Source organism: Schistocerca gregaria, chromosome 9 (assembly GCF_023897955.1).
Source record: "Schistocerca gregaria isolate iqSchGreg1 chromosome 9, iqSchGreg1.2, whole genome shotgun sequence".
Lineage (NCBI taxonomy): Eukaryota > Metazoa > Arthropoda > Insecta > Orthoptera > Acrididae > Schistocerca > Schistocerca gregaria.
The window spans coordinates 187,025,737-187,047,916 of NC_064928.1; the positions used below are offsets into that span (position 1 = coordinate 187,025,737).

Below are 22,180 nucleotides of genomic sequence, written 5' to 3' on the forward strand. Positions count from 1 at the left end.
ATTCTTCTTGAAGTTTGGGGGTGTTTCCCTGTTTCGTACATCTTGCACACCAAATTAAAGAGTTCCGTTATGGCTGGCTCTCCCTGGGCTAACAGTAATTCTGACGAAATGTCTTCTACTCCCAGGTCCTTGTTTGGACTGACGTTTTCAGTGCTCTGTCAAATTCTTCTCGCAGTATCCTATCTCCTATCTCCTCTCCATTTACATCTTCTTCCATTTCTATAACATTGCCTTCAAATTCATCTCCCTTATATAAACGCTGTATATGCTCCTATCATCTTGCAACTTTTCCTTTTTTACTTGATCTGGTTTTGCATGTGAGGTCTTCTCTTTTGTCTTGGTTAATAATAAAGTGTAATTTGTTCGCGGCGCTAAATTGAAAATTTTTTTTCAAAAACTGTGGTCAAATGTTTTGTGAAATCATTGGTGTCCGATTAAGAAATAAACCCGATTGAGGCTCCTTTGAATGATGCTCGAGATCATCCACAGCAGTTGACGTGGAGGCTAGGAACACGCATTCTCTCGCCTCATATTTGAAGGATTCTCTATTGAAAAAAGTTTTAGACTGAAAAATTGTTTGAAATTTTTTACATTTTCTGGTACAGAAGATAGAAATGTCAAGGCCACACTACAGCGGACTGCACGCCCTACATAGCACATAAAGCAATCATCGTCTAGAACTGTCTAAGGTTCCAAGATTCTAAGTTAAACATTAAACTTAAAATTCTCAGTCGGCGCCTCATTTGTTGTGCAGGATTTTGACCATTATCCAAGTGAGTGTCAAACGTTTTTGAAATTTATTTTAGTTCTCTCTTGTAGACAAATCAGTTCACAAAAAGCTTTACAATTTTCTTCAAAATTCTTTTTTTATTCTCAAGTTTTTCTCACAAAGCATGATCTTTTTGATACGTCACTTGCATAGCTAGAGACTTCTGTTCTCGAAATGTCCTGAATTTAGTTGTCGATTGACAGTTAAATGTCTCACCAATGAAACTTTTCGTGCCTGAAACAGCTAGATCTTAATAAGATGAATTGATTGACTTCTCATTTGCGTTTTGTTCTCGAAACATCCTGGCTTCAGAATGCCCTAACCACAGTACTTTATTGGAATGAAACCATTTTGAGAGGTAAATATCGATGGAATGTATCACTGTGTGGGCAAAATTGCTACGCGTTGAAGAGATAATCATTTTGACACTTCATTTACATAGCTAGCAGTATCTGCTCGCGAATTAATTCAGTTTTCCCTAAAATCACTAATTAAGGTTTTCCTAATTATCCTCATTACTTTGAACGAATTAAACATGTTTTTGCGAAAACTAGACTCCACACTGGTAAAGTTGATACCACCTTTGTCCATTTGCCATTATTCATTGGGACAATATATATATATATATAATTTTTTTTTCTTTTTTTTGCAGATATGACCCACGGTGGTCAGTTAGATACGCATTTTCTCATTTCCCACTGTTCATTTGGCTAAGAAAGTCGTGCAAAAATCCATTGTCTAATTTTTCCTCAACTAACTTAGTTTTTTTTCACTTCTCATGTTTAATTTCAAGCAATGAAATATTTTTTTTTTTTTAATTAGACTTGAGGTGCATCAGCTTGATATCATATTTGTCCGCTTCCCACTCTTCGTTTGGCTATAAAAATTTGGAGAAAAATTTCCCTTAAATCAGTAATTAATTTTCTGTTAGTTACCTTGATTAGTTTTAAGCAATTAGACTTCACGCTCGTTAGTTTGATGCCCCATTTGTCCATTTCCCACTGTTCGTTGGCTATGAAAATTCGGACAAAAATCCATGGTACAATTATAACGAATCTTGCGTTTGCATTCCACCAAACCGGTCATTACTTTTTTTTTGTCGGAGTAGTCAATTTAGGATCACCGAGCGAGGTGGCGCAATGGTGAGCACGCTGAACCTACATTCGGGAGGCCGACGGTTCAAATCCGCGTCCCGCCATCCAGGTATAGGTTTTCCTTGATTTCCCAAAATCAACTCGGGCAAATGGTGGATGGCTTGCAAGCTCCCTCTTACTAATCGGCCTATCCTGCTTGCGATATAAAATATGATCGTGGATCGCGTATATGTCTAATTGATTTTTTCCGATTGTATAGAGCTATCTTTCCCGAAGAAGTGATACCGATAAGCAGGAGAAAAGTATACGACCGACCCTTCTGATGGAAAGTCTAAAAATAAAAGTAATTAAACCGAACAGGTGTATAATTTGGAAAGTGACAGTTATTTTGTGCATTCACTCACGAACAACAGTGGACAGAAAAGGGATAGCACTGATTATGAATTCAAAAGTTACGCTAATGAACGAAAAGGAAATAATTAACGGTCTCCAGCCCACTAGGGCAATTTACATCCAAAATCCTGTACAAGATTATGGGAAAAAACCTGTATTAGTAAACACTGAAGTGGCAATTGATAGTTCTCACGTTTTTTGACACCAATATCAAATGAGCATGTAATGATAAAGAAAACTGAGAAGTCACTCTTACGTTATATTTGGCATTAAATTTTGAAAAAGGCAATCGAGTAATGATTTGAAAAAAATATAATTAAACTGTATGTTACTATTGAACTTCGTTACATGAACAATGACTTTCAGTGAACTCAACATAACGTCATCAAAGAAATTTAGAAAAAAGCAAGCACTTTTTCCTTTGCTGATACTTATTTTGCAAATTGGATTTCATATTATTGACCGAACAAATGAGCCATTTTTACTGACTTGAACAGATTTGAACACTAGTACACATACCAAACCAAACAGACCTGTGCTCCAAGCTATATGTAAAATAAATAAAACTTCCACCTTAATTTGTGCATTTCTTTATAGTTGGATTTTTGCCAGTGATTGATTCTCAAACTTGAAAAATGAAATTGCTTTACTTTAGTCATAAGTTAATTGAAAGTAGGTTGAGGATAAAATTCTTAAAAGAGAAATTATTCATTAATAAACTGGCTGTAACTATTAAATTTGTTTCTTATGAAACTCAGCATAATAGGGGGAAAAAGGAACAAGGATCCTGCTTGGCAACTGTGTCTGGAGGCAATGAGGACACAATCGCCCTGAGTTTAACTAATTATTATATACATAAATCTTATCAATCAAATCACATTCAGTTGTGCTGCTGGGTTAGCCGTTATACTTTTTACCAATGAACAGTCTTACTTCAGTGCTGTGCGTACGACGAAACTCGGAGCCAACGACGAATCTGTGTTGCTGGAACTGCTGCTGTTGTTGAAGACGGCAGCATCTTGTGGAGCCACGGCTAATTACAGGAACGGGCAATCGCAATTAGTACAGCCTCTTCTGCCCTTCCACTGTCCTTCCTCCTGCTGCTAGACATCTGGACGGCTTGTACATGATGCCGCCGAAATGGTCCCCTCTACTGCGAGAGCGTTATCACCACACTTCGGCACACTACAAGCGCGGGAACCCGTCTCCCGCTCTCTCCGCGCGCTCTGCGCAACAAACCACTACCCAAAGATTTTACAACGCACAAGCACTGCTATCATCGTTGCTAGTCGATGCGAATAACAATTCCTTTAGCTTTTTCCCAGAGCTTATAAGTTTCACAGTAAAACACAGATAAATACAATGAAACGTCAATAGACTTCTATCGAAATGTACACACACAGTGAAGCAATGTCCTTACTTATTAAAAGAAAGCATTTAAATTACAAATATTTACATGCAATCCAAAAAAAGTTATATATCGGTAGCAGGTTCTATGCATCCTGCATTTTCGGTGTTACGGGCTCCTTTAAAGGAAAAGGAACCACCGATGTCCTTCCTGATGCTTGACACAATTCCAGCTCGTGCATACCGAACGAGGTGGCGCAGTGGTTAGCACACTGGACTCGCATTCGGGAGGACGACGGTTCAATCCCGCGTCAGGCCATCCTGATTTAGGTTTTCCATGATTTCCCTAAATCGCTCCAGGCAAAGGTAGGGATGGTTCCTTTGAAAAGGCACTGCCGACTTCCTTTACCGTCCTTCCCTAAACCGGTGTGACCGATGACCTCGCTGTTTGGTCTCTTCCCCCAACCAACCAACCAGCTCGTGCAGGTCTCTAATGACCTCAGTGTCGATGGCACGTTAGACCCCAGTCTTTCCCCCTTCCTTCCTTCAGATTAGGATCCTCTACTATCCCTATAACTTTGAGCCTGAAGGTCAAACAGCCCAAGTGCGCCTTGTGACCCGCGCTGTGTGCTCGGCAGGTGTGTGGGGACGGCCGTGAGAGCGTGGTGCGCACGCTGGCCGACATGGACAAGTTCCGGCAGTGCACGCACGTCGACGGCTCGCTCACCTTCATCCTGTCCGACGACGAACACGACCTGTCCGAGGAGCTGCCCAGCCGCTTCGGGCTCATCCAGGAGATCAACGGACACCTCAAGGTAACGGCCGGCGCCACCCGCATCCCAGCTTCCGTCTAGAATCATCCAAGAGATCGACAGTGGTCTCAAGGTGATATCCCAATCTTGTATGTATGTATGTTAACCAGGGACCTAGAAACGACGGAGAGGCTCTGTCCCCGCCACAGCCGCAGTGGTCCACAACCCCAAGACGACTACCGCAGTCCACTTCACCCCTCCACCGTCCCACACCGAACCCAGGGTTATTGTGGGTTTGGGCCCCCGGTGGACCCCCCAGGGAACGTCTCACACCAGACGAGTGTAACCTCTATGTTTGCGCGGTAGAGTAATAGTGGTGTTCGCGTATGTGGAGAACTTGTTTGCGCAGCAATCGCCGATATAGAATAACTGAGGCGGAATAAGGGGAACCAGCCCGCATTCGCCGAGGCAGATAGAGAACCACCTAAAAACCATACCCAGAATGGCCAGCTCACCGGACCCAGGGTTATTGTGGGTTCGGGCCCCCGGTGGACCCCCCAGAGAACGTCTCACACCAGACGAGTGTAACCTCTATGTTTGCGCAGTAGAGTAATAGTGGTGTTCGCGTACGTGGAGAACTTGTTTGCGCAGCAATCGCCGATATAGAATAACTGAGGCGGAATAAGGGGAACCAGCCCGCATTCGCCGAGGCAGATAGAGAACCACCTAAAAACCATACCCAGACTGGCCAGCTCACTGGATCCAGGGTGATTGTGGGTTTGGGCCCCCCGTGGACCCCCCAGGGAACGTCTCACACCAGACGAGTGTAACCTATATGTTTGCGCGGTAGAGTAATAGTGGTGTTCGCGTACGTGGAGAACTTGTTTGCGCAGCAATCGCCGATATAGAATAACTGAGGCGGAATAAGGGGAACCAGCCCGCATTCGCCGAGGCAGATAGAGAACCACCTAAAAACCATACCCAGAATGGCCAGCTCACCGGACCCAGGGTTATTGTGGGTTCGGGCCCCCGGTGGACCCCCCAGAGAACGTCTCACACCAGACGAGTGTAACCTCTATGTTTGCGCGGTAGAGTAATAGTGGTGTTCGCGTACGTGGAGAACTTGTTTGCGCAGCAATCGCCGATATAGAATAACTGAGGCGGAATAAGGGGAACCAGCCCGCATTCGCCGAGGCAGATAGAGAACCGCCTAAAAACCATACCCAGACTGGCCAGCTCACTGGATCCAGGGTGATTGTCGGTTTGGGCCCCCCGTGGACCCCCCAGGGAACGTCTCACACCAGACGAGTGTAACCTCTATGTTTGCGCGGTAGAGTAATAGTGGTGTTCGCGTACGTGGAGAACTTGTTTGTGCAGCAATCGCCGATATAGAATAACTGAGGCGGAATAAGGGGAACCAGCCCGCATTCGCCGAGGCAGATAGAGAACCGCCTAAAAACCATATCCAGAATGGCCAGCTCACTGGATCCAGGGTTATTGTGGGTTCGGGCCCCCGGTGGACCCCCCAGAGAACGTCTCACACCAGACGAGTGTAACCTCTATGTTTGCGCGGTAGAGTAATAGTGGTGTTCGCGTACGTGGAGAACTTGTTTGCGCAGCAATCGCCGATATAGAATAACTGAGGCGGAATAAGGGGAACCAGCCCGCATTCGCCGAGGCAGATAGAGAACCGCCTAAAAACCATACCCAGAATGGCCAGCTCACTGGATCCAGGGTTATTGTGGGTTCGGGCCCCCGGTGGACCCCCCAGGGAACGTCTCACACCAGACGAGTGTAACCTCTATGTTTGCGCGGTAGAGTAATAGTGGTGTTCGCGTACGTGGAGAACTTGTTTGCGCAGCAATCGCCGATATAGAATAACTGAGGCGGAATAAGGGGAACCAGCCCGCATTCGCCGAGGCAGATAGAAAACCGCCTAAAAACCATCCCCAGACTGGCCAGCTCACCGGACCTCGACACAAATTCGCCGGGCGGATTCGTGCCAGAGACCAGGCTCCTTCCCGCCCGGAAAGCCGTGCGTTAGGCCCCTCGGAAGTCGCCCAGTGTGGCGTCGAATGCCACAAGTACTTGCCCTTGGCGGCCGAACTTCCCCGAATGGGGAACTCCCGGCCCACATTGCCGTATGTTCTTTTCCATCAGGGACACTGTAGGAGATATTCCACGTCTTGAACTTGTAGCCGTCAGTGGTCTGCCAGAGCCGGTGGCATGATAACCAATGCGCTTTGATTGAGGTGATTACTGGAGCGGATAAATTCTCCGCTCCTTGAAAGCCTTTCGGCCGCTCACCCGTCCGTGGCTGGCACCGAATTCTTCTAGCAGGGGTTTAGTGGATGGTTAATTGAAATAATGAGTGGAACGACAGGGGAAGCTAAAGACCAGAGAAGATGTGATCAAAAGTATCGGGACATCTGGCTGAAAATGACTTCCGAGTTGGTGGCGCCCTCCATCGGTAATGCTGGAATTCAATATGGTGTTGGCGCACCCTTAGCTTTGATGACAGCTTCAAGTCTCGCTCGCAGGCATGCGTTCACTCGTGCTGGAAGGTTTGTTGGGGAAAGGCAGCCCTTTCTTCATGGAATGCCGCACTGAGGAGAGGTCGGTCAGTGAGGCCTGGCACGAAGTCGGCGTTCCAAAACATCCCAAAGGATTCAGGTGAGCACTGTGTGCAGGCCAGGATGTTATTGTCGTGTAACCACGCCGCCACAAGCCGTGAATTATGAACAGGTGCTCGATCGTATTGAAAGATTCAATCGCCATACCCGAATTGCTCATCAACAGTGGGTAGCAAAAAGGTGCTTAGCACATCAGTTTAGGCCTGTGCTGTGATAGTGCCACGCAAAACAACAAGGGGTGCAAGGCCACTCCATAAAAAACACGACCACACCATAACACCATCGCCTCCGAAGGTACTCTTGGCACTACACACGCTGTCAGATGACGTTGACCGGGCATTCTCCATACCCACACCCTGCCATCGGATCGCCACATTGTGTACCGCGATTGGTCACTCCACACAACGTTTTTCCACTGTTCAGTCATCCAGTGTCTACGCTCCTTACAGCAAGCGAGGCGTCGTTCAGCATTTACCGGCGTGATGTGTGGCTTATGAGCAGCCGCTCGACCACGAAATGCAAGTTTTCTCATATTCCGCCTAACTGTCATAGTACTTGCAGTGGATCCTGATGCAGTTTGGAATTCCTGTGTGATTGGATAGGTGTGCGCCTATTACTCATTACAACCTTCTTCAACTGTCTGCGGTCTCTGTCAGTCAACAGACGAGGTCGGCATGTACGCTTTTGTGCTGTACGTGTCCCTTCACGTTTCCACTTCACTATCACATCGGAAATAGTGGACCTAGGGATGTTTAGGAAGCTGGTAGTTGTGGTCGAGCGGGTCTAGGCGCTTCAGACTGTCACCGACAGACCACTACGGTCGCAGGTTCGAGTCCTGCTTCGGGCATGGATGTGTGTGATGTCCTTAGGTTAGTTAGGTTTAAGTAGTTCTAAGTTCTAGGGGACTGACGATCTTAGACGTTAAGTCCCATAGAGCTCAGAGCGATTTGAACCATTTGACGCTTAGGAGTGTGGAAATCTGGCGTACAGGAGTATGACGTAAGTGACACCCAATCATCTGACCACGTTCGAAGTCCGTGAGTTTCGCGGAGCGCCCCATTCTGCTCTCTTACGATGTCTAATGACTACTGAGGTCGCTGCTATGGAGTACCTGGCAGTAGGTGGCAGCACAATGAAGCTAATATGGAAAACTAATGTTTTTGAGAGTGTCCGGATAATTTTGATCACATGGTGTATGTGATTACTTACCCCTGAGATCTCAAAATTTGTCAGAGAAAAATGCTAAAACTTGTCTGTAAATTAGGGAAATATCAGAGAATTTCGCTTACGGGGATTCGTGTGAACCCGTTTTTGAGACATCCTGTATATTACACAAAAAATTATTCCATTACTCAGAAGTAGAGGGTCAGTACTGCGGAAAGTTCTTGAGTTGGACGCTGTGTTGTGGTGGTACGTGTGGACCTGCAGGCAGTGTGGGACCGGTGTGTGGCTGGGCGCAGGTGACGCGCTCGTTCGGGCTGCGCTCGCTGGACTTCCTGCGCAACCTGCGGGTGATCCACGGCGGCGACTCGGCGGACAAGCCGGCGCTGGTGGTGATGAGCAACGACAACCTGCAGGCGCTGTGGGACTGGGGCCGCCGGGGGCCCGACCCCGAGTTCAGCATCCGGCGCGGCGGCCTGCTCTTCCACGACAACCCACGGCTCTGCCTCGCCGAGATAGAGCGGCTGCGGGACGTCGCCCAGATGGACGACTTCACCGTCCACGACGTGAGTGTCCGCCCGCAGTGCGCCGCGCCGCCCACTCACACGCACTGCACCACAGCATGTGAACGACAAAAAGCTTACTACCATTAAGAGAAAATGCATTTACATAACTGAACCGTTATTTATTTCCAAAGAATATTCTTAAGAATTTGTTCTTTTACTAGCAGTTCATCAAGAACATTAACACATTTAATCACACTATGTAAGCATGGAAGTAGTTGCCAGGGAGTAACTGATGAAATCATAACCAAATTCCTTTTAACAAATGGGAATTTTATTCACTTCGATAGTGCCTAAAGAGACAGATTTAATACTATAGTCAGAAAGCACCCTCTAAATATCAAAGTTACAATTTATTCAGAGGCAGAAAGAAACAAGTTTTGACTGTAGCCGCGCGTGATTAGCCGAGCGGCCTGCGGCGCTGCAGTCATGGACTGTGCGGCTGGTCGCAGCGGAGGTTCGTGTCCTCCCTCGAGCATGGGTATGTGTGTGGTTCTCCTTAGGATAATTTAGGTTAAGTAGTGTGTAAGCTTAGGGACTGATGACCTTAGCAGTTAAGTCCCGTAAGATTTCACACACATATGAACATCTTTTGACTGTATGAGCTTTTCAACAGAGAACCTTGCCACTCCCTTTTGACACGGCCGTAGTTACGACCGCTCACAACACTCTCTGAAAGACTACACTGGTCCAAATCTGCAACACACCAGATGATTTTAAACTAAGAGTTTTAACAATTTACACAAGCTCAAAAACTATGCACTCCTCATAGGAGGGATGGAAATGATACAAAACACTAACAGTTAAAATATATTTGAACTTCTAACAAAAGTTTTACGGTGAAAGGGTGGCAACATGATATACTAAAATGATCATTTAAATAAAAGCTCATGATATGCAATATTATATAAAATTCTACAAGGTTGGCCAAACAATAGTTAAAATGCTCTACAGTACTCAGATACCGCCTCTCAACATCATAGCTAATAATATCAAAGTTTCGAAAGATCAAAACGTATTTCAGGTATCAGGCCGTTACACTCCAAGCAATACATTCGTTAACACAAGAAATCCGAAAAACATAACAGAGGCAGCTACTAATAGGGAGATTACCGAACAACCCGAACCGCAGGTTGCCCTAACCCGCCCCTACTCCACAAGGGAAAAACGGACCACTCAAATTATAAACCACCACCTTGCTGTGGGTGGGCAAACGGAGAAGAATGGTGGGACGACCCCAAAGCAAAACGGCTGGTGACCTCACCAAGAAAACAAGCAGAATTTAACAAAAGTAAATCAAGCAAGATATTACCAATCACTCAACTTCTAATAAACTGCGATTTCTCGAGAAGACCTGGCGCAGCACCCCCATATCGCTCTCCCGAACCGTCCGCTGCTGCCAGCCGCTTCAACGGACGCAGGAAGGCGCGCCGATCTCCTGCCTCACGGCGTCGCAGCTCGCGCCGGCCAGACCGGCGTCGTGGGTTGACTCCTGTTGCTCTCGTGTCGACCGCGAAGTCACTAAACCTCGCTATACACCGCGGCCCACTGGACTCACGTGGCGACCTCACATGCGCCGACGCTCAAGACGGACAAGTCATCTTGTGTCTCAGTGCACGACCGAACAACCGATCGATCCAACCGCCAGTGACCATTGCCTGAGCAAACTCGAGCAGACTGGCGGCCTAACGCGCAGACTCAGATGCAGGAACTCAGCCCCGACCGGGCGACGACTCGCTGGCGGAGTGGAAAGACTCTCATTTTACCGGCTTTAAAGGTTGATCCGAACGACAGACATACTAGCTCTTCGAACGACAGGCAGACACTAACTGACTAACAAAGCTAGGGACGAGAGACTGACCCAGATTGACCGACTGGCGAGCTCATACCGCCCCTTAAATGCACGTGAACAGCAACCTTTCCCCCTTTCCCGCCAGAGGGAGACACGAAAACTGCGATTGCCACAGCGGCGCCACCGCCACAAACGGAGGGCGACTGCTTCACACAACGCGCTGCGGCGTGCTCTTCAAAACAGCAATTTTAACACGTCTCAACCTCGTCCCCTCAAACTAGAACAGGCACCCGAACTCAGAGACTTCACCTGGCTCAAATGGACTCGATATTCCCAACCGGTCTGATCATGTCTGATTAACAGGTTTACCGGCCACAACACACGGAGCACCGTGCATGGACCTATAAAGCGGGGTGTGAACTTCCCTGCTCGGCCGCCCATCCTTCCCCGAACCTGAACATTCTTAATATAGTCTTGATCCCCCCGATCTTCCCTCATAATGACGCCTACTGCGGTTGTACCGCACGGCTTGACGACCATGGGCAGCCGCTGTATTGCGACGAGCCCGATTCCAGTTCCTTCTAATTAGCCCCGGGGATACCCGCTCAGGAAGTAAGTCTTGGATGCGCCGTAAGTTACACAAAGGCGAATTGATAGGATAGGCCAATCAGAGATAGAGCGGAGTAGTCTTCAATGCCTCATGAACCGCAATGTTAAATGCAAAATTAAGCTAGAGCAAGTTAGTATCCCTCCCACTTACTCGGTTTAACTTGATGGTAAATTATTAAAGCTGATTTTAGATTGCGATTCACACGTTCAGCAAAGGACCCCTGAGGGTAATACGGTTTTGTGTTTATCTGCTTGATGCCATTCCCGAAACAAAAGGCCTTAAACTTACCTGACACAAAAGCAGGGGCATTATCACTAACCAAGCTCTTAGGAGGCCCAAAAATCGAAAAGATGTTAGTAAGGTGAGAAACAGTTACATTGGTAGTATACTTCTACTGGGAATTGAGGTGTCGTCAGAGGGGTGTTCAGAACTCAATTTCGACACAAAGCAGCTCAATAGGCTGTGGAGTGGAAGGGGTAGGATAGCAATAGAACAGTGCATCACCATTGACTAGACATTCATTTATTGAACACATAAGTCAGGTATTACCCAAAAGGAACAATCAGTACAAATTACAAAATAATATTCTTTTCCTTTAAGTCACTCAAACATTTAAACAGGCAAATAGCAATCATTTAACTGAAAGCCTTTTAAGAAAGCCAGACTAGAAAATTTGAATAATGAGTTAAAATCATATTTAAATAGGCTCTGACCGAACACATATTTTAAAACGAAATACTTCCTTTAAGGAACCAGCGATCAAATTACATAAACCTCAACAACCATATTACATCCAAGACATTTAAAATTCAACAGTAATATATAACATGAGAGAGCTGCAGTCCCAAGTTTTAAGCAGCACGTTTCAGATGGACTGCACTGCAACAGTACAATACAAGTCCCTCAGAGGATCTCCCCACACAGGACGTTACTGCCACAATCGACAAAATATCAACATCATTCCATGTACAGATCTAAAACAAACTAAAAGCTCTATTAAGTTTGGTACAGTTAATTCCCTTTCAACATAACATACATCACAAGTCTAGCCCTAGGGCGGCACCGACACCCCACAATTGAGTACGCGAAAGACTAAAGCGATGCACTCATCACGTATCCTTACACAATCCAAGAACAGAGAGCCGGCTCCCCAATAGCGGAACATTTAACCACGCGCAGCGTGCGGGTTTGCGGATGCTGATCTCGCCCTTAACCTCAACGCCTACAATCTTGAACCACCATACACATTCCTTCAGTTACTGCATAGAAAACCAATGTGATAGGCAAACATACCAGCATATGATAAAAGCTTAAGCAATTTCCTTACTAGACAACCCTTATGAATAGTAACTGTACTTTTTTTAACGTGAGCAACCCACAATCAAAAGACAAACAACGCCAATCATAAGGAGAGTAGCACATAAGCAAGTAGCAATGGTAACTTCTGCTTAGATTGGCTACAAATCAGCGCGTGATTTAACACACCAGAGAACAGATTTTGCAACATAACCACCAATACAATAGCAAATTACTCACACTTGTACTCCCCCACGACTTCGATTCGCAAAGCCATAGACAAAACGTGGAGAACGTATCACTTAGACCAACATAATGGTGCTCCCCAAATAACTGACTCCCTTAGTTGCACAGCAAAGAACCAGACCTAATGACACCACCACAGTTTTCGCCTCTAAATTGTCACAGTACAAGTGAGACTCAATCACAAATGTAATTTTACATCAGTTCCCGTATAGTCAATACAAGCACCTGATTTTGACCCGTTTATAACGGCAGGCAGCAACATCGTACGGAAAAGAGCGTAGACACCAGCTCTTACCAATTCTCTTCTCCGAAAGCAGCCACCGCAACTCTCGGGAACCACTTGTACATCCAATGCAAAAATCGTTACTCCTTCACACAAATTACAGGACGCCTGGTTCCCGCTGCTTGCTACGGCGCCTCCCGTTCAGAGCCAACTTGTATATCTCCATGCGATAGGTCCGGTCCCACACTCGCTGCGTCAACCCGACTACCGTCTTCCATGACGTTCCGGAGCACACACCACACGACCTCGCCTCGTTACTCCTCGCGTAGGCCCCAGAGGGCGTTGCTTACCGCCCTGACCGTGGCAGGAAAGAAAAACCACCACAGTAGCACTATCGATATGAGCCGCCACGGTTCAGGAATAAACCAAGTAAAGGGAGAAAAGGCATCAATAACCACCAAAATATACATATTTCCTCTACTGGAACGTGGCAACGGACCCACATAAGAGATATAAAGACGATCCATTGGATAATTTTCACGTTCCGAAGACAACAGACCTTGCTGCAGGGCATTACTAGGTTTCGCGGCCCTACACAGATGACAACGGGCTACTAACTTCTTAATCTCGCGCTCCAGATGAGGACAAGTCACATACTGCTTAATTTTGTGAATCGTTTTACATGTCCCTAAGTGACGTCCCACCGAAGAGTAATGAAAATACTGAACTGTTGGCTGGATTAATGTTCGTGGCAGGCAAATTCGAGGGTGGCGCTCTCGGCCCACTGCTTTACATAGGATACCTTTCCTCAACATGTAATTTCCAATAACCTCACCTGACCTAATGCGCTGCCTGATGGGACCCAATTCCTCATCCTGTTCCCGGTTTTCTTAAAGATTACTAAACAACTGAGGTACCTCCCTCAAAATCCAAAGCTGACCCTGAAGTGGACCCTGATGCTGCTCCTCCGAAACATCAGATAGTGGGTCAAACATACGGCTTAGAGCATCAGCCACCACATTCTCGAAACCTCTTGTATGCTTAACCCCAAATTTAAGGCTGAGGTTCTCACGGCCCAACGGGCAATTCGACCGGTCTTGCGTGGCCTAGCCAAAACCCGACTTAAGGCTTGGTTATCCGTTTCCAGCAAAAAAGGTTTGTGCTGAAGGTAAAAACTGAATTTTTCTAATGCAAATGGGACCGCCAAGGCCTCCCATTCGTAAACTATTTTGCCTCAGCATCATTCAAACGGCGCCAGACATAGGCCAAAGGTTGCCGCTGACCTTGCCATCCTTGTAATAAGACACCTGACACTCCCGCACTCGACGCGTCCGTCCGAACTATAAAAGGCTTATCGAAATCAGGCACCCCAAGCACCGGTGGACTGGCGATGGCGGTTTTGGTCTGTTCTACGGACACCTGCTGGGTGGGACCCCAAGTAAATTTAACTCCTTTTTTTACGAAGCTGATTCAAAGGGGCAACTAAGGCCGCAAAATTCGGAATGAACCTCCTGAAATAATTTGCCATACCAATAAACTTAGCGAATCCTCGCTTATCAGTAGGAGGTGGGAGTGAGCGCAAGGCCTTAGTGCGCTCTTGATCGATCCGAACCTCATCGCCTGAAACAATATGGCCTAGAAAGGAAATCTGTGGCCTCGCAAGTGTAACCTTAGAGAGCTTAACGGTTAAACCAGCCTGCTGAAGCTCATTAAATACTTTATATAAATGACTCAAATGCTCTTCAAACGATTTACTATATATCACAATGTTGCCGACCACAGTGACGTATTCTGCCTGTTTCCATATCTCTTTATTGGAATAGGCATGCCTGTACCAGTTTCTTTGGTGCTTCGGTGTATATCTATATAGTGTTGATGTCTTGTTTCTTTATTGTTTTCTTTTGTGAAGAACAATGCACAGTTCAATGGCTGCTGAGTTATTGGCCAGTGGGTTTATGTCTTCAGATCGCAAGAACGGACAGGCGATTCATTGTGAGAGCTGTGAAGTTATATTATAAAACTATGTGACTGTGAAGCAAGGCAAGAAACTTGAAATATTACAGTGAAACGTGGTTGTCTGTGTGCTGACTATTATGCAGGCGTATCTGCGCGATGTACAAAAATTTCCACAGGTGTATCCTAATGTACACCTGTTAAAAAGCATCCAAGATACAGGGTGTTTCAAAAATGACCGGTATATTTGAAATGGCAATAAAAACTAAACGAGCAGCGATAGAAATACACCGTTTGTTGCAATATGCTTGGGACAACAGTACATTTTCAGGCAGACAAACTTTCGAAATTACAGTAGTTACAATTGTCAACAACAGATGGCGCTGCAAGTGATGTGAAAGATATAGAAGACAACGCAGTCTGTGGGTGCGCCATTCTGTACGTTGTCTTTCTACTGTAACCGTGTGCTGTTCACAATGTGCAAGTGTGCTGTGGACAACATGGTTTATTCCTTAGAACAGAGGATTTTTCTGGTGTTGAATGAAATTACCCGAAACCTTTGACAACGTGTCTGGCGGAATGGCTTCACATGCAGATGAGATGTAGTGCTTCAGCTGTTCAATTGTTTCTGGATTCTGGCGGTACACCTGGTCTTTCAAGTGTCCCCTCAGAAAGAAGTCACAGGGGTTCATGTCTGGCGAATAGGGAGGCCAATCGACGTCGCCTCCTGTGTGTTTCAGATAGCCCAAAGCATCACCCGATCATCGAAATATTCATTTACACGTCGGCCGTGCGATGTGGCCGGGCACCATTTTGCATAAACCACGAGGTGTTCGCAGTGTCGTCTAAGGCAGTTTGTACCGCCACAAAATCGCGAAGAATGTCCAGATAGCGTGATGCAGTAATCGTTTCGGATCTGAAAAATGGGCCAATGATTCCTTTGGAAGAAATGGCGGCCCAGACTAGTACTTTTTGAGGATGCAGGGACGATGGGACTGCAACATGGGGCTTTTCGGTTCCCCAAATGCGCCAGTTCTGTTTATTGACGAAGCCGTCCAGGTAAAAATAAGCTTCGTCAGTAAACCAAATGCTGCCCACATGCATATCGCCGTCATCAATCCTGTGCACTATATCGTTAACGAATGGCTCTTGTGCAGCAATGGTAGCGGCGCCGAGGGGTTGCCGCGTTTGAATTTTGTATGGATAGAGGTGTAAACTCTGGCGCATGAGACGATACGTGGACGTTGGCGTCATTTGGACCGCAGCTGCAACACGGCGAACGGAAACCCGAGGCCGCTGTTGGATCACCTGCTGTGCTAGCTGCGCGTTGCCCTTTGTGGTTGCCGTACGCTGTCGCCCTACCTTTCCAGCACGTTCATCCGTCACGTTCCCAGTCCGTTGAAATTTTTCAAACAGATCCTTTATTGTATCGCTTTTAGGTCCTTTGGTTACATTAAACCTCCGTTGAAAACTTCGTCTTGTTGCAACAACACTGTGTTCTAGGCGGTGGAATTCCAACACCAGAAAAATCCTCTGTTCTAAGGAATAAACCATGTTGTCCACAGCACACTTGCACGTTGTGAACAGCACACGCTTACAGCAGAAAGACGACGTACAGAATGGCGCACCCACAGACTGCGTTGTCTTCTATATCTTTCACATCACTTGCAGCGCCATCTGTTGTTTGAAATTGTAACTACTGTAATTTCGAAAGCTTGTCCGCCTGAAAAGGTACTGTTGTCCCAAGCATATTGCAACAAACGGTGTATTTCTATCGCTGCTCGTTTAGTTTTTATTGCCGTTTCAAATATACCGGTCATTTTTGAAACACCCTGTATGAAGTGAATAAGTTTCACTGTGAATGTTTGGATACGGATGTAATAACAGACGTTGCACTTTATGCTAGCGGACATTGCATCTTCATTGTAAACTAGAAGGATGAAAGAAATCCCGACGAACGACAATGTTTTATTTGATGCATAGCGATGAGTAAAAGCATTTCAGTGGTTTTAGTTTGCACAAATGAAGAATGTCATCGACATTGTTCGAAACTATCAGTGTCCATCATAATCTGGTGTCTGATATCTTTAATTTACTGAAATGTATTGCTGCTACATCCGTGATAATGCTTTTCAAATGATGTGAACTCTTCTCCTCACAAGGCACACCTGGCTACCTTTCACATTCCTATCATGTGTACTATTCTCAGAAACTGCTGACAGCATCGTGTTATGTAGTAGATCAATAGTTTACTTTTCTCAGTAACAACTCCGTTATTTGCGAACCACACATTGTTTGGCAAGTCATGGTGAGTAACCCGCATCTGACATATACGCGTCACTCCGTGTTGATAAGCACGCTCGTAATTAATTTTATATTTATCAGATGATGGACAGGAAGAAGATCCTTTGATTAGCTTTCATTCCAGTTGTTCACTATTAAAATACTACTGATTACAGGATTCTGCCATAATTGCAAGACAACTGGCAGTTTATTTTTATGTCAATTGATAACCTTTCCTCTTTTATGCATAACGGTTACATTTCTGTTATTGGCAGGTTTAATTTTCCTTTCGCCAAAACACAGTATAATTTGCACAAAGTCACCTTGCAGTAGCTATTCCGACAGACTCGTGATAAGAGTGTGTCATTAATCAAGCACACAGGTTAGTAGGGAAGTATCCCAGCTTGCGGCATTTTTACAGTAAGTCAGTGATTAGACTCACAGATCAGTTTATTGACACAATAGGTTTATGTTCACAAACGTAAGTTCCCTGCTCTGTTAGCAGTTAAAATCAAACTGAGAGAACCCTTCTTGAAAATAAAACAATGACTTATTTGACAACCTGAAGTTCTTGGAAAACAACATTAGTAAATCTCTGCGTGAGACTACTTTCAGAAAAGGCCTTATTCTTAGACTTCAAAAGTAGGAGGAAATTAAAGTCCCATCTCACGAGCCACACAAGGAGTTCCAGCACCAGAATCCACACGTGGTCCCAGGTGGAAAGAGAGACATCAAGTCTAGTTGGTTTCGTGGTGCTGGCGATTTCTAATTCTGCTGGCGGAGACGGAACTGCTGCTCGTCGGGCGAGGACGACGACTACCAGATTACGTATTGGTCTAGAAATGTGAGCTCGGATTGGCTGCGGAAAGTGGCGTGGCGGATGCAGCAAAAGGTCCGTAGATGTGGCGGGCCCCACTGCTGTTGCGCGACCTCTGATCTAGCCTGCTGCCGGCAGCTCGGGCGTAGTTCGGCCGGCTTGGGCCGGTGCGCCTGCGGAACCGGAGTGACGACCCGCAAAGCGCTGCTGCGTTGCGGGTTGGTGCCGTTGTAGGAGACCCCGGAAACACGCCAAATATCTTCTGGAAAACCTCACTGTATCGGTTTGTAGTAACACAAGATAAGAAATGCCGTGTTTGTTTTCATACTAGGAATTTCTGTTTCCACAAGTTGTCGACGACTGTTAGAAATTACACTACTCGATTGAAAAGAAAAACTATAGCTTCACTTCTATCAAAGTAGACGTGTTATCCATCTGGCAAAATGCATGCTACCATTTCCAAAGCTTCGTTTCGATATCTCTACCAGTTTAGGAGGTATGAAGGATGTTATGAATATTTCATTCTTGTTTGCCTGCGATCGAAAGTGAATATGGTGCATTAAATCTATTTACTCTAGACTAGAGACAGTCTACGAGGAGTATACGGCCCGGGACAACCGAGAAAACCCGGGAATTTTTCATTATTGTATTTTTCAGTTAAATTATTCTAATTTTGACTGGTAAGAACTGACAATCTGCAGAATAATACTGCAGCAACAACACATAAACGAGAGAGAAAAAATAAGATCTAAATCGCTAAGGAAATGTACCATTTACGACAACAAAACACCGTGCACACACAAGCGTCTGCCAACAGCAAAATGTGTCGAAGGATTAGGACGAAGACTAAGCAATACTTCATAACAACAAACTGCTTCTGGTGAACATCACATCACAGGTGTTTACATTAGTTTCGTGTGAGCAGTTTCCAGAGGGCTCAAGAGCATGCGCAGTTCAGTGGCATATGAGCAGTACCTCCTCCGGATTCTGGGTAGTTGAAACCAGATTCTGACCGGAGAAATTCTTCTGGCGCGTCCAAGCTTCCAGATCAGGGCTTGTGCAGAGCAGTCTGAGTTATAGTGGAGAGGGGGTTGTCGCTATGTGACCCGTGTTTAGTGATTTTTATTGTCTCCTCTTCGTTTATAGCTCCTATGTCAAATGGAAACAAAACGGATTTCTGTGGCCAGGAGCTATCAAATGAATTGAAATACATTCACATAATCATGGAACGCTAAATTAATTAATAGTTTCAATTTTGTGATTTAATTTTTGTTCCACGTTTTTGGCAGCCAACCAATCATCGCCTTTCAGAACAATGAAGTTATTTTTTCTCGGCTGGCTAGAGAAAATTGGCTTTTATTAATTTTTCCACTGAGACAGTCAACTTATTTGAAATTAAACATTTCATTCCCCTATAGACGCTAGTTCCAATTGTTCGTTGAATTTCAGGTGCACGTTTTCATCTTCCAGCACGTACGGCATTATGCCATAATAAAGAACGAAACATGAGATAGTACAGTACTGATACTCCAAGAAAACCACACTGAAAAATTTAATATCAGGTTGAGGCCTACTTCTTTGTAAATCTAGACATACATATGTGCACTTCAAGCCGAATTTTCATTAATCTTACAAATGAGTTTTACGTGTGAAAGCTTAGCTTTTCTTGTAACTATGTATTTTAATTTAAACCACTAACCTTTCCCATTTGTGTGTTCGCGCTACTTAAGAGTGATGTTATTACTGGCTGACTGCATGGCTGAGATCAGGTAACACGAGCTATGATTGGCTTACAAAATCGCATCGCAATCTCATTTTCAATATGTTGGAAAGTGACGTACTGAGTTTGGTGGAATTCTAATTTATACTTTCTTAATTACGAAAATATGCAGAGTAGATGTTGCCGTACTTAAAGGTTTTTCCAAGACATTTTTTGCTGAGCGTGGTTTTTTAAAGTGCCGGCAAGTTTTATGCCAGTGTATAACCTTTCACAGGATTAATAAGTTCTGTAGTTCCATGGGAAAGTATACTGCCTCGTAACCCGGAAAAGTGTATTTTCACCTGGGAAAAAGTGTATCTTTTAGCTGGGAAAAATTCGGGAATTTTTTTCCTTGTCCGTGTATACACCCTCTCCTATCAAGTCTAAAGAAAAATTCAACGTGTAAGCTAAATTTCATATGCATCAGCATATGGTGTAATTTAAACCAGTCACAATATCTTTCATATATGCGAATAACGCAGCATTAGGAAGATGATGGGCACTTCACTGTGAAGCTGGCATATAAAGTTACAAGTAACGTAAAAATCAGTTGTTTTCTGAATAATTTCTGTAATATCGTTTAAGAAAGACCGCAGAGTGTATGCTTCGATCCTATCAGTGCAGTGTGTGAGTAATTGTGGCAGGGGATGACTGTCTGTATATCTCAGTATGCACAGGACCTGCACGGCACGTGCGAAATGTGCTTGTTGCACCGTAATGTCATGTCACTTCACATGGGCTATATGCTTCACAACATGCACTTAACTTTACACTACACGTACCACCCCACAAGAGCAATGAGGAGTGGGAAAGAGCATCATTGTTCTGTGGGGCAGTGTCTGACCAACCTAGTGTGTAGAGATGCTCCACTTTGCTGTGTTTCTGCCAGACAGGTACTGTACGGATTTTCGCCCATGTTCGACTATTGCAAAGCGGTCCAGGTGGCAGCAGTAGCAGGTGTACAGGTGGACGGATGACTGTGTGGTGCAGGTGTCCCCCGTGTCAAACGGCTACCTGGCGTCCTGCGGCCGGGTCTCGTTCGACGCAGAAGCCCGCCCACTCAACGAGACGGCGGCTGAGGTGCGCTGGGACAGGGGCGGCGTCACGGAGCGCCTGCCGGGCGTCATCGGCTACGTGCTGCACTACAGCGTGGCCAGCGACGCCGGGGGCGCCGGCTCTGCGGTGCAGCAGAACACCGACGAGTGCCACACAGACGGCTGGAAGGTGGGTAATGGCAGCACCACACCGATTCATTAAGTGCTTCCCACCGTGGGCACCAGCCAGCACCTTGTAACCACACCATGTGCATGACACCACCACCTTATGTACAGGGGTTCGATAAAAATATTGAAACACCTCGAAAGATGCAAGCTCGATCATACAAGGTGTATTCCGAATGTAAGGTCGGATCGGTTGCGAAATGGATACTACAGTGAATATCCGATAAAGCTTGGTATAGGTGTGTTGGACAATATCTCTAGTATGCCCACTGATTGCTTCAAGTCTGTCTTTACAGTTCTGAGGGCACAGTGAGCACGTAAAGATGCCTAGGAAACAGCGTCTCCCGCCAAGTATGAGTGCCCATCAGACATTGCGCCTGATTTCATGCAGCCTGCCCGACATAACTGTCATGCATTTCCTTCTTCGTGACAGATCTCGGCTGCACTGGGCAGGGGCAATGAAGCGGCTCCAGCAGAGTTTTTGATGAGAAGCGTTTGATCGCCCTGCATACAACCTGGAATTTGTTGCCCCTGATTTTCATCTCTGCTGACACGAACCCCTGGCTGTGAAGTCAACGTTGTGACACAGACAACGAACTGCAAATGAGCGTAGAGAATCTGGGAAAATGTCTCAGACGGAGCGGCGACTATGTAGAGACGTTTCTGGAAGATGTGGCTACCTACTGCAAATAAAACTCTTTCGATTTTCACTGTGGTTTCCATTCCGCGACCGATCGGACCTTACTTTCGGAATACGCGTCGTATATACAGATGCTAGTCAAACCTCGAGGTAACGCTGTTGTATCTGACCACGAACGGTACATCTGCAATATCCTCAATACTTTGCAACTGTCAGTCTCGGTCAGAACAGTGATTCTGGGTACTCGTGAGAGTACTATATCGAAGCTAAGTGAATTCGAACGTTGGCTAGCTGTTGAAGCTCGTATCAAGTGTGCATACAATACAGAGGTAGCCAAACTATTTGGTGTTTCAAGAGGCACCCTATCGAAGATTTATCCCAGGTACAGAGAAAGTGGAAAAGCATCTAAATCTACACCTATACTCCGCAAACCTCCGTGAATTACATGGTAGGGCGTACGTCCCATTGTACCAATTATGACTGTGTCTCCCTGTTCCATTCAAGTACAGAGCACGAGAATGCCTCTGAGCGTGTAGGAATTATTCTAATCTCATTTTCATGATTCTTATGTGAGCGATACGTAGGTGAAGTATGTTCCTGAAGCCTAAAATTAAAGCCGATTCAGGAAG

At 45.6% G+C, this 22,180-nt stretch overlaps 1 protein-coding gene across 2 annotated transcripts in view; it reads left to right on the forward strand.

Moving 5' to 3' along the window:
* Positions 1-22,180, forward strand: part of LOC126291785 (insulin receptor-related protein-like) — a 357,856-nt gene that overhangs the window by 230,596 nt on the left and 105,080 nt on the right. For both annotated transcript variants that reach the window (XM_049985479.1, XM_049985480.1), the window contains exons 6-8: positions 4,242-4,418; positions 8,449-8,715; positions 20,682-20,915. In XM_049985479.1, the coding sequence (XP_049841436.1) occupies positions 4,242-4,418; positions 8,449-8,715; positions 20,682-20,915 (678 nt within the window). The remainder of the gene's footprint in view (positions 1-4,241; positions 4,419-8,448; positions 8,716-20,681; positions 20,916-22,180) is intronic.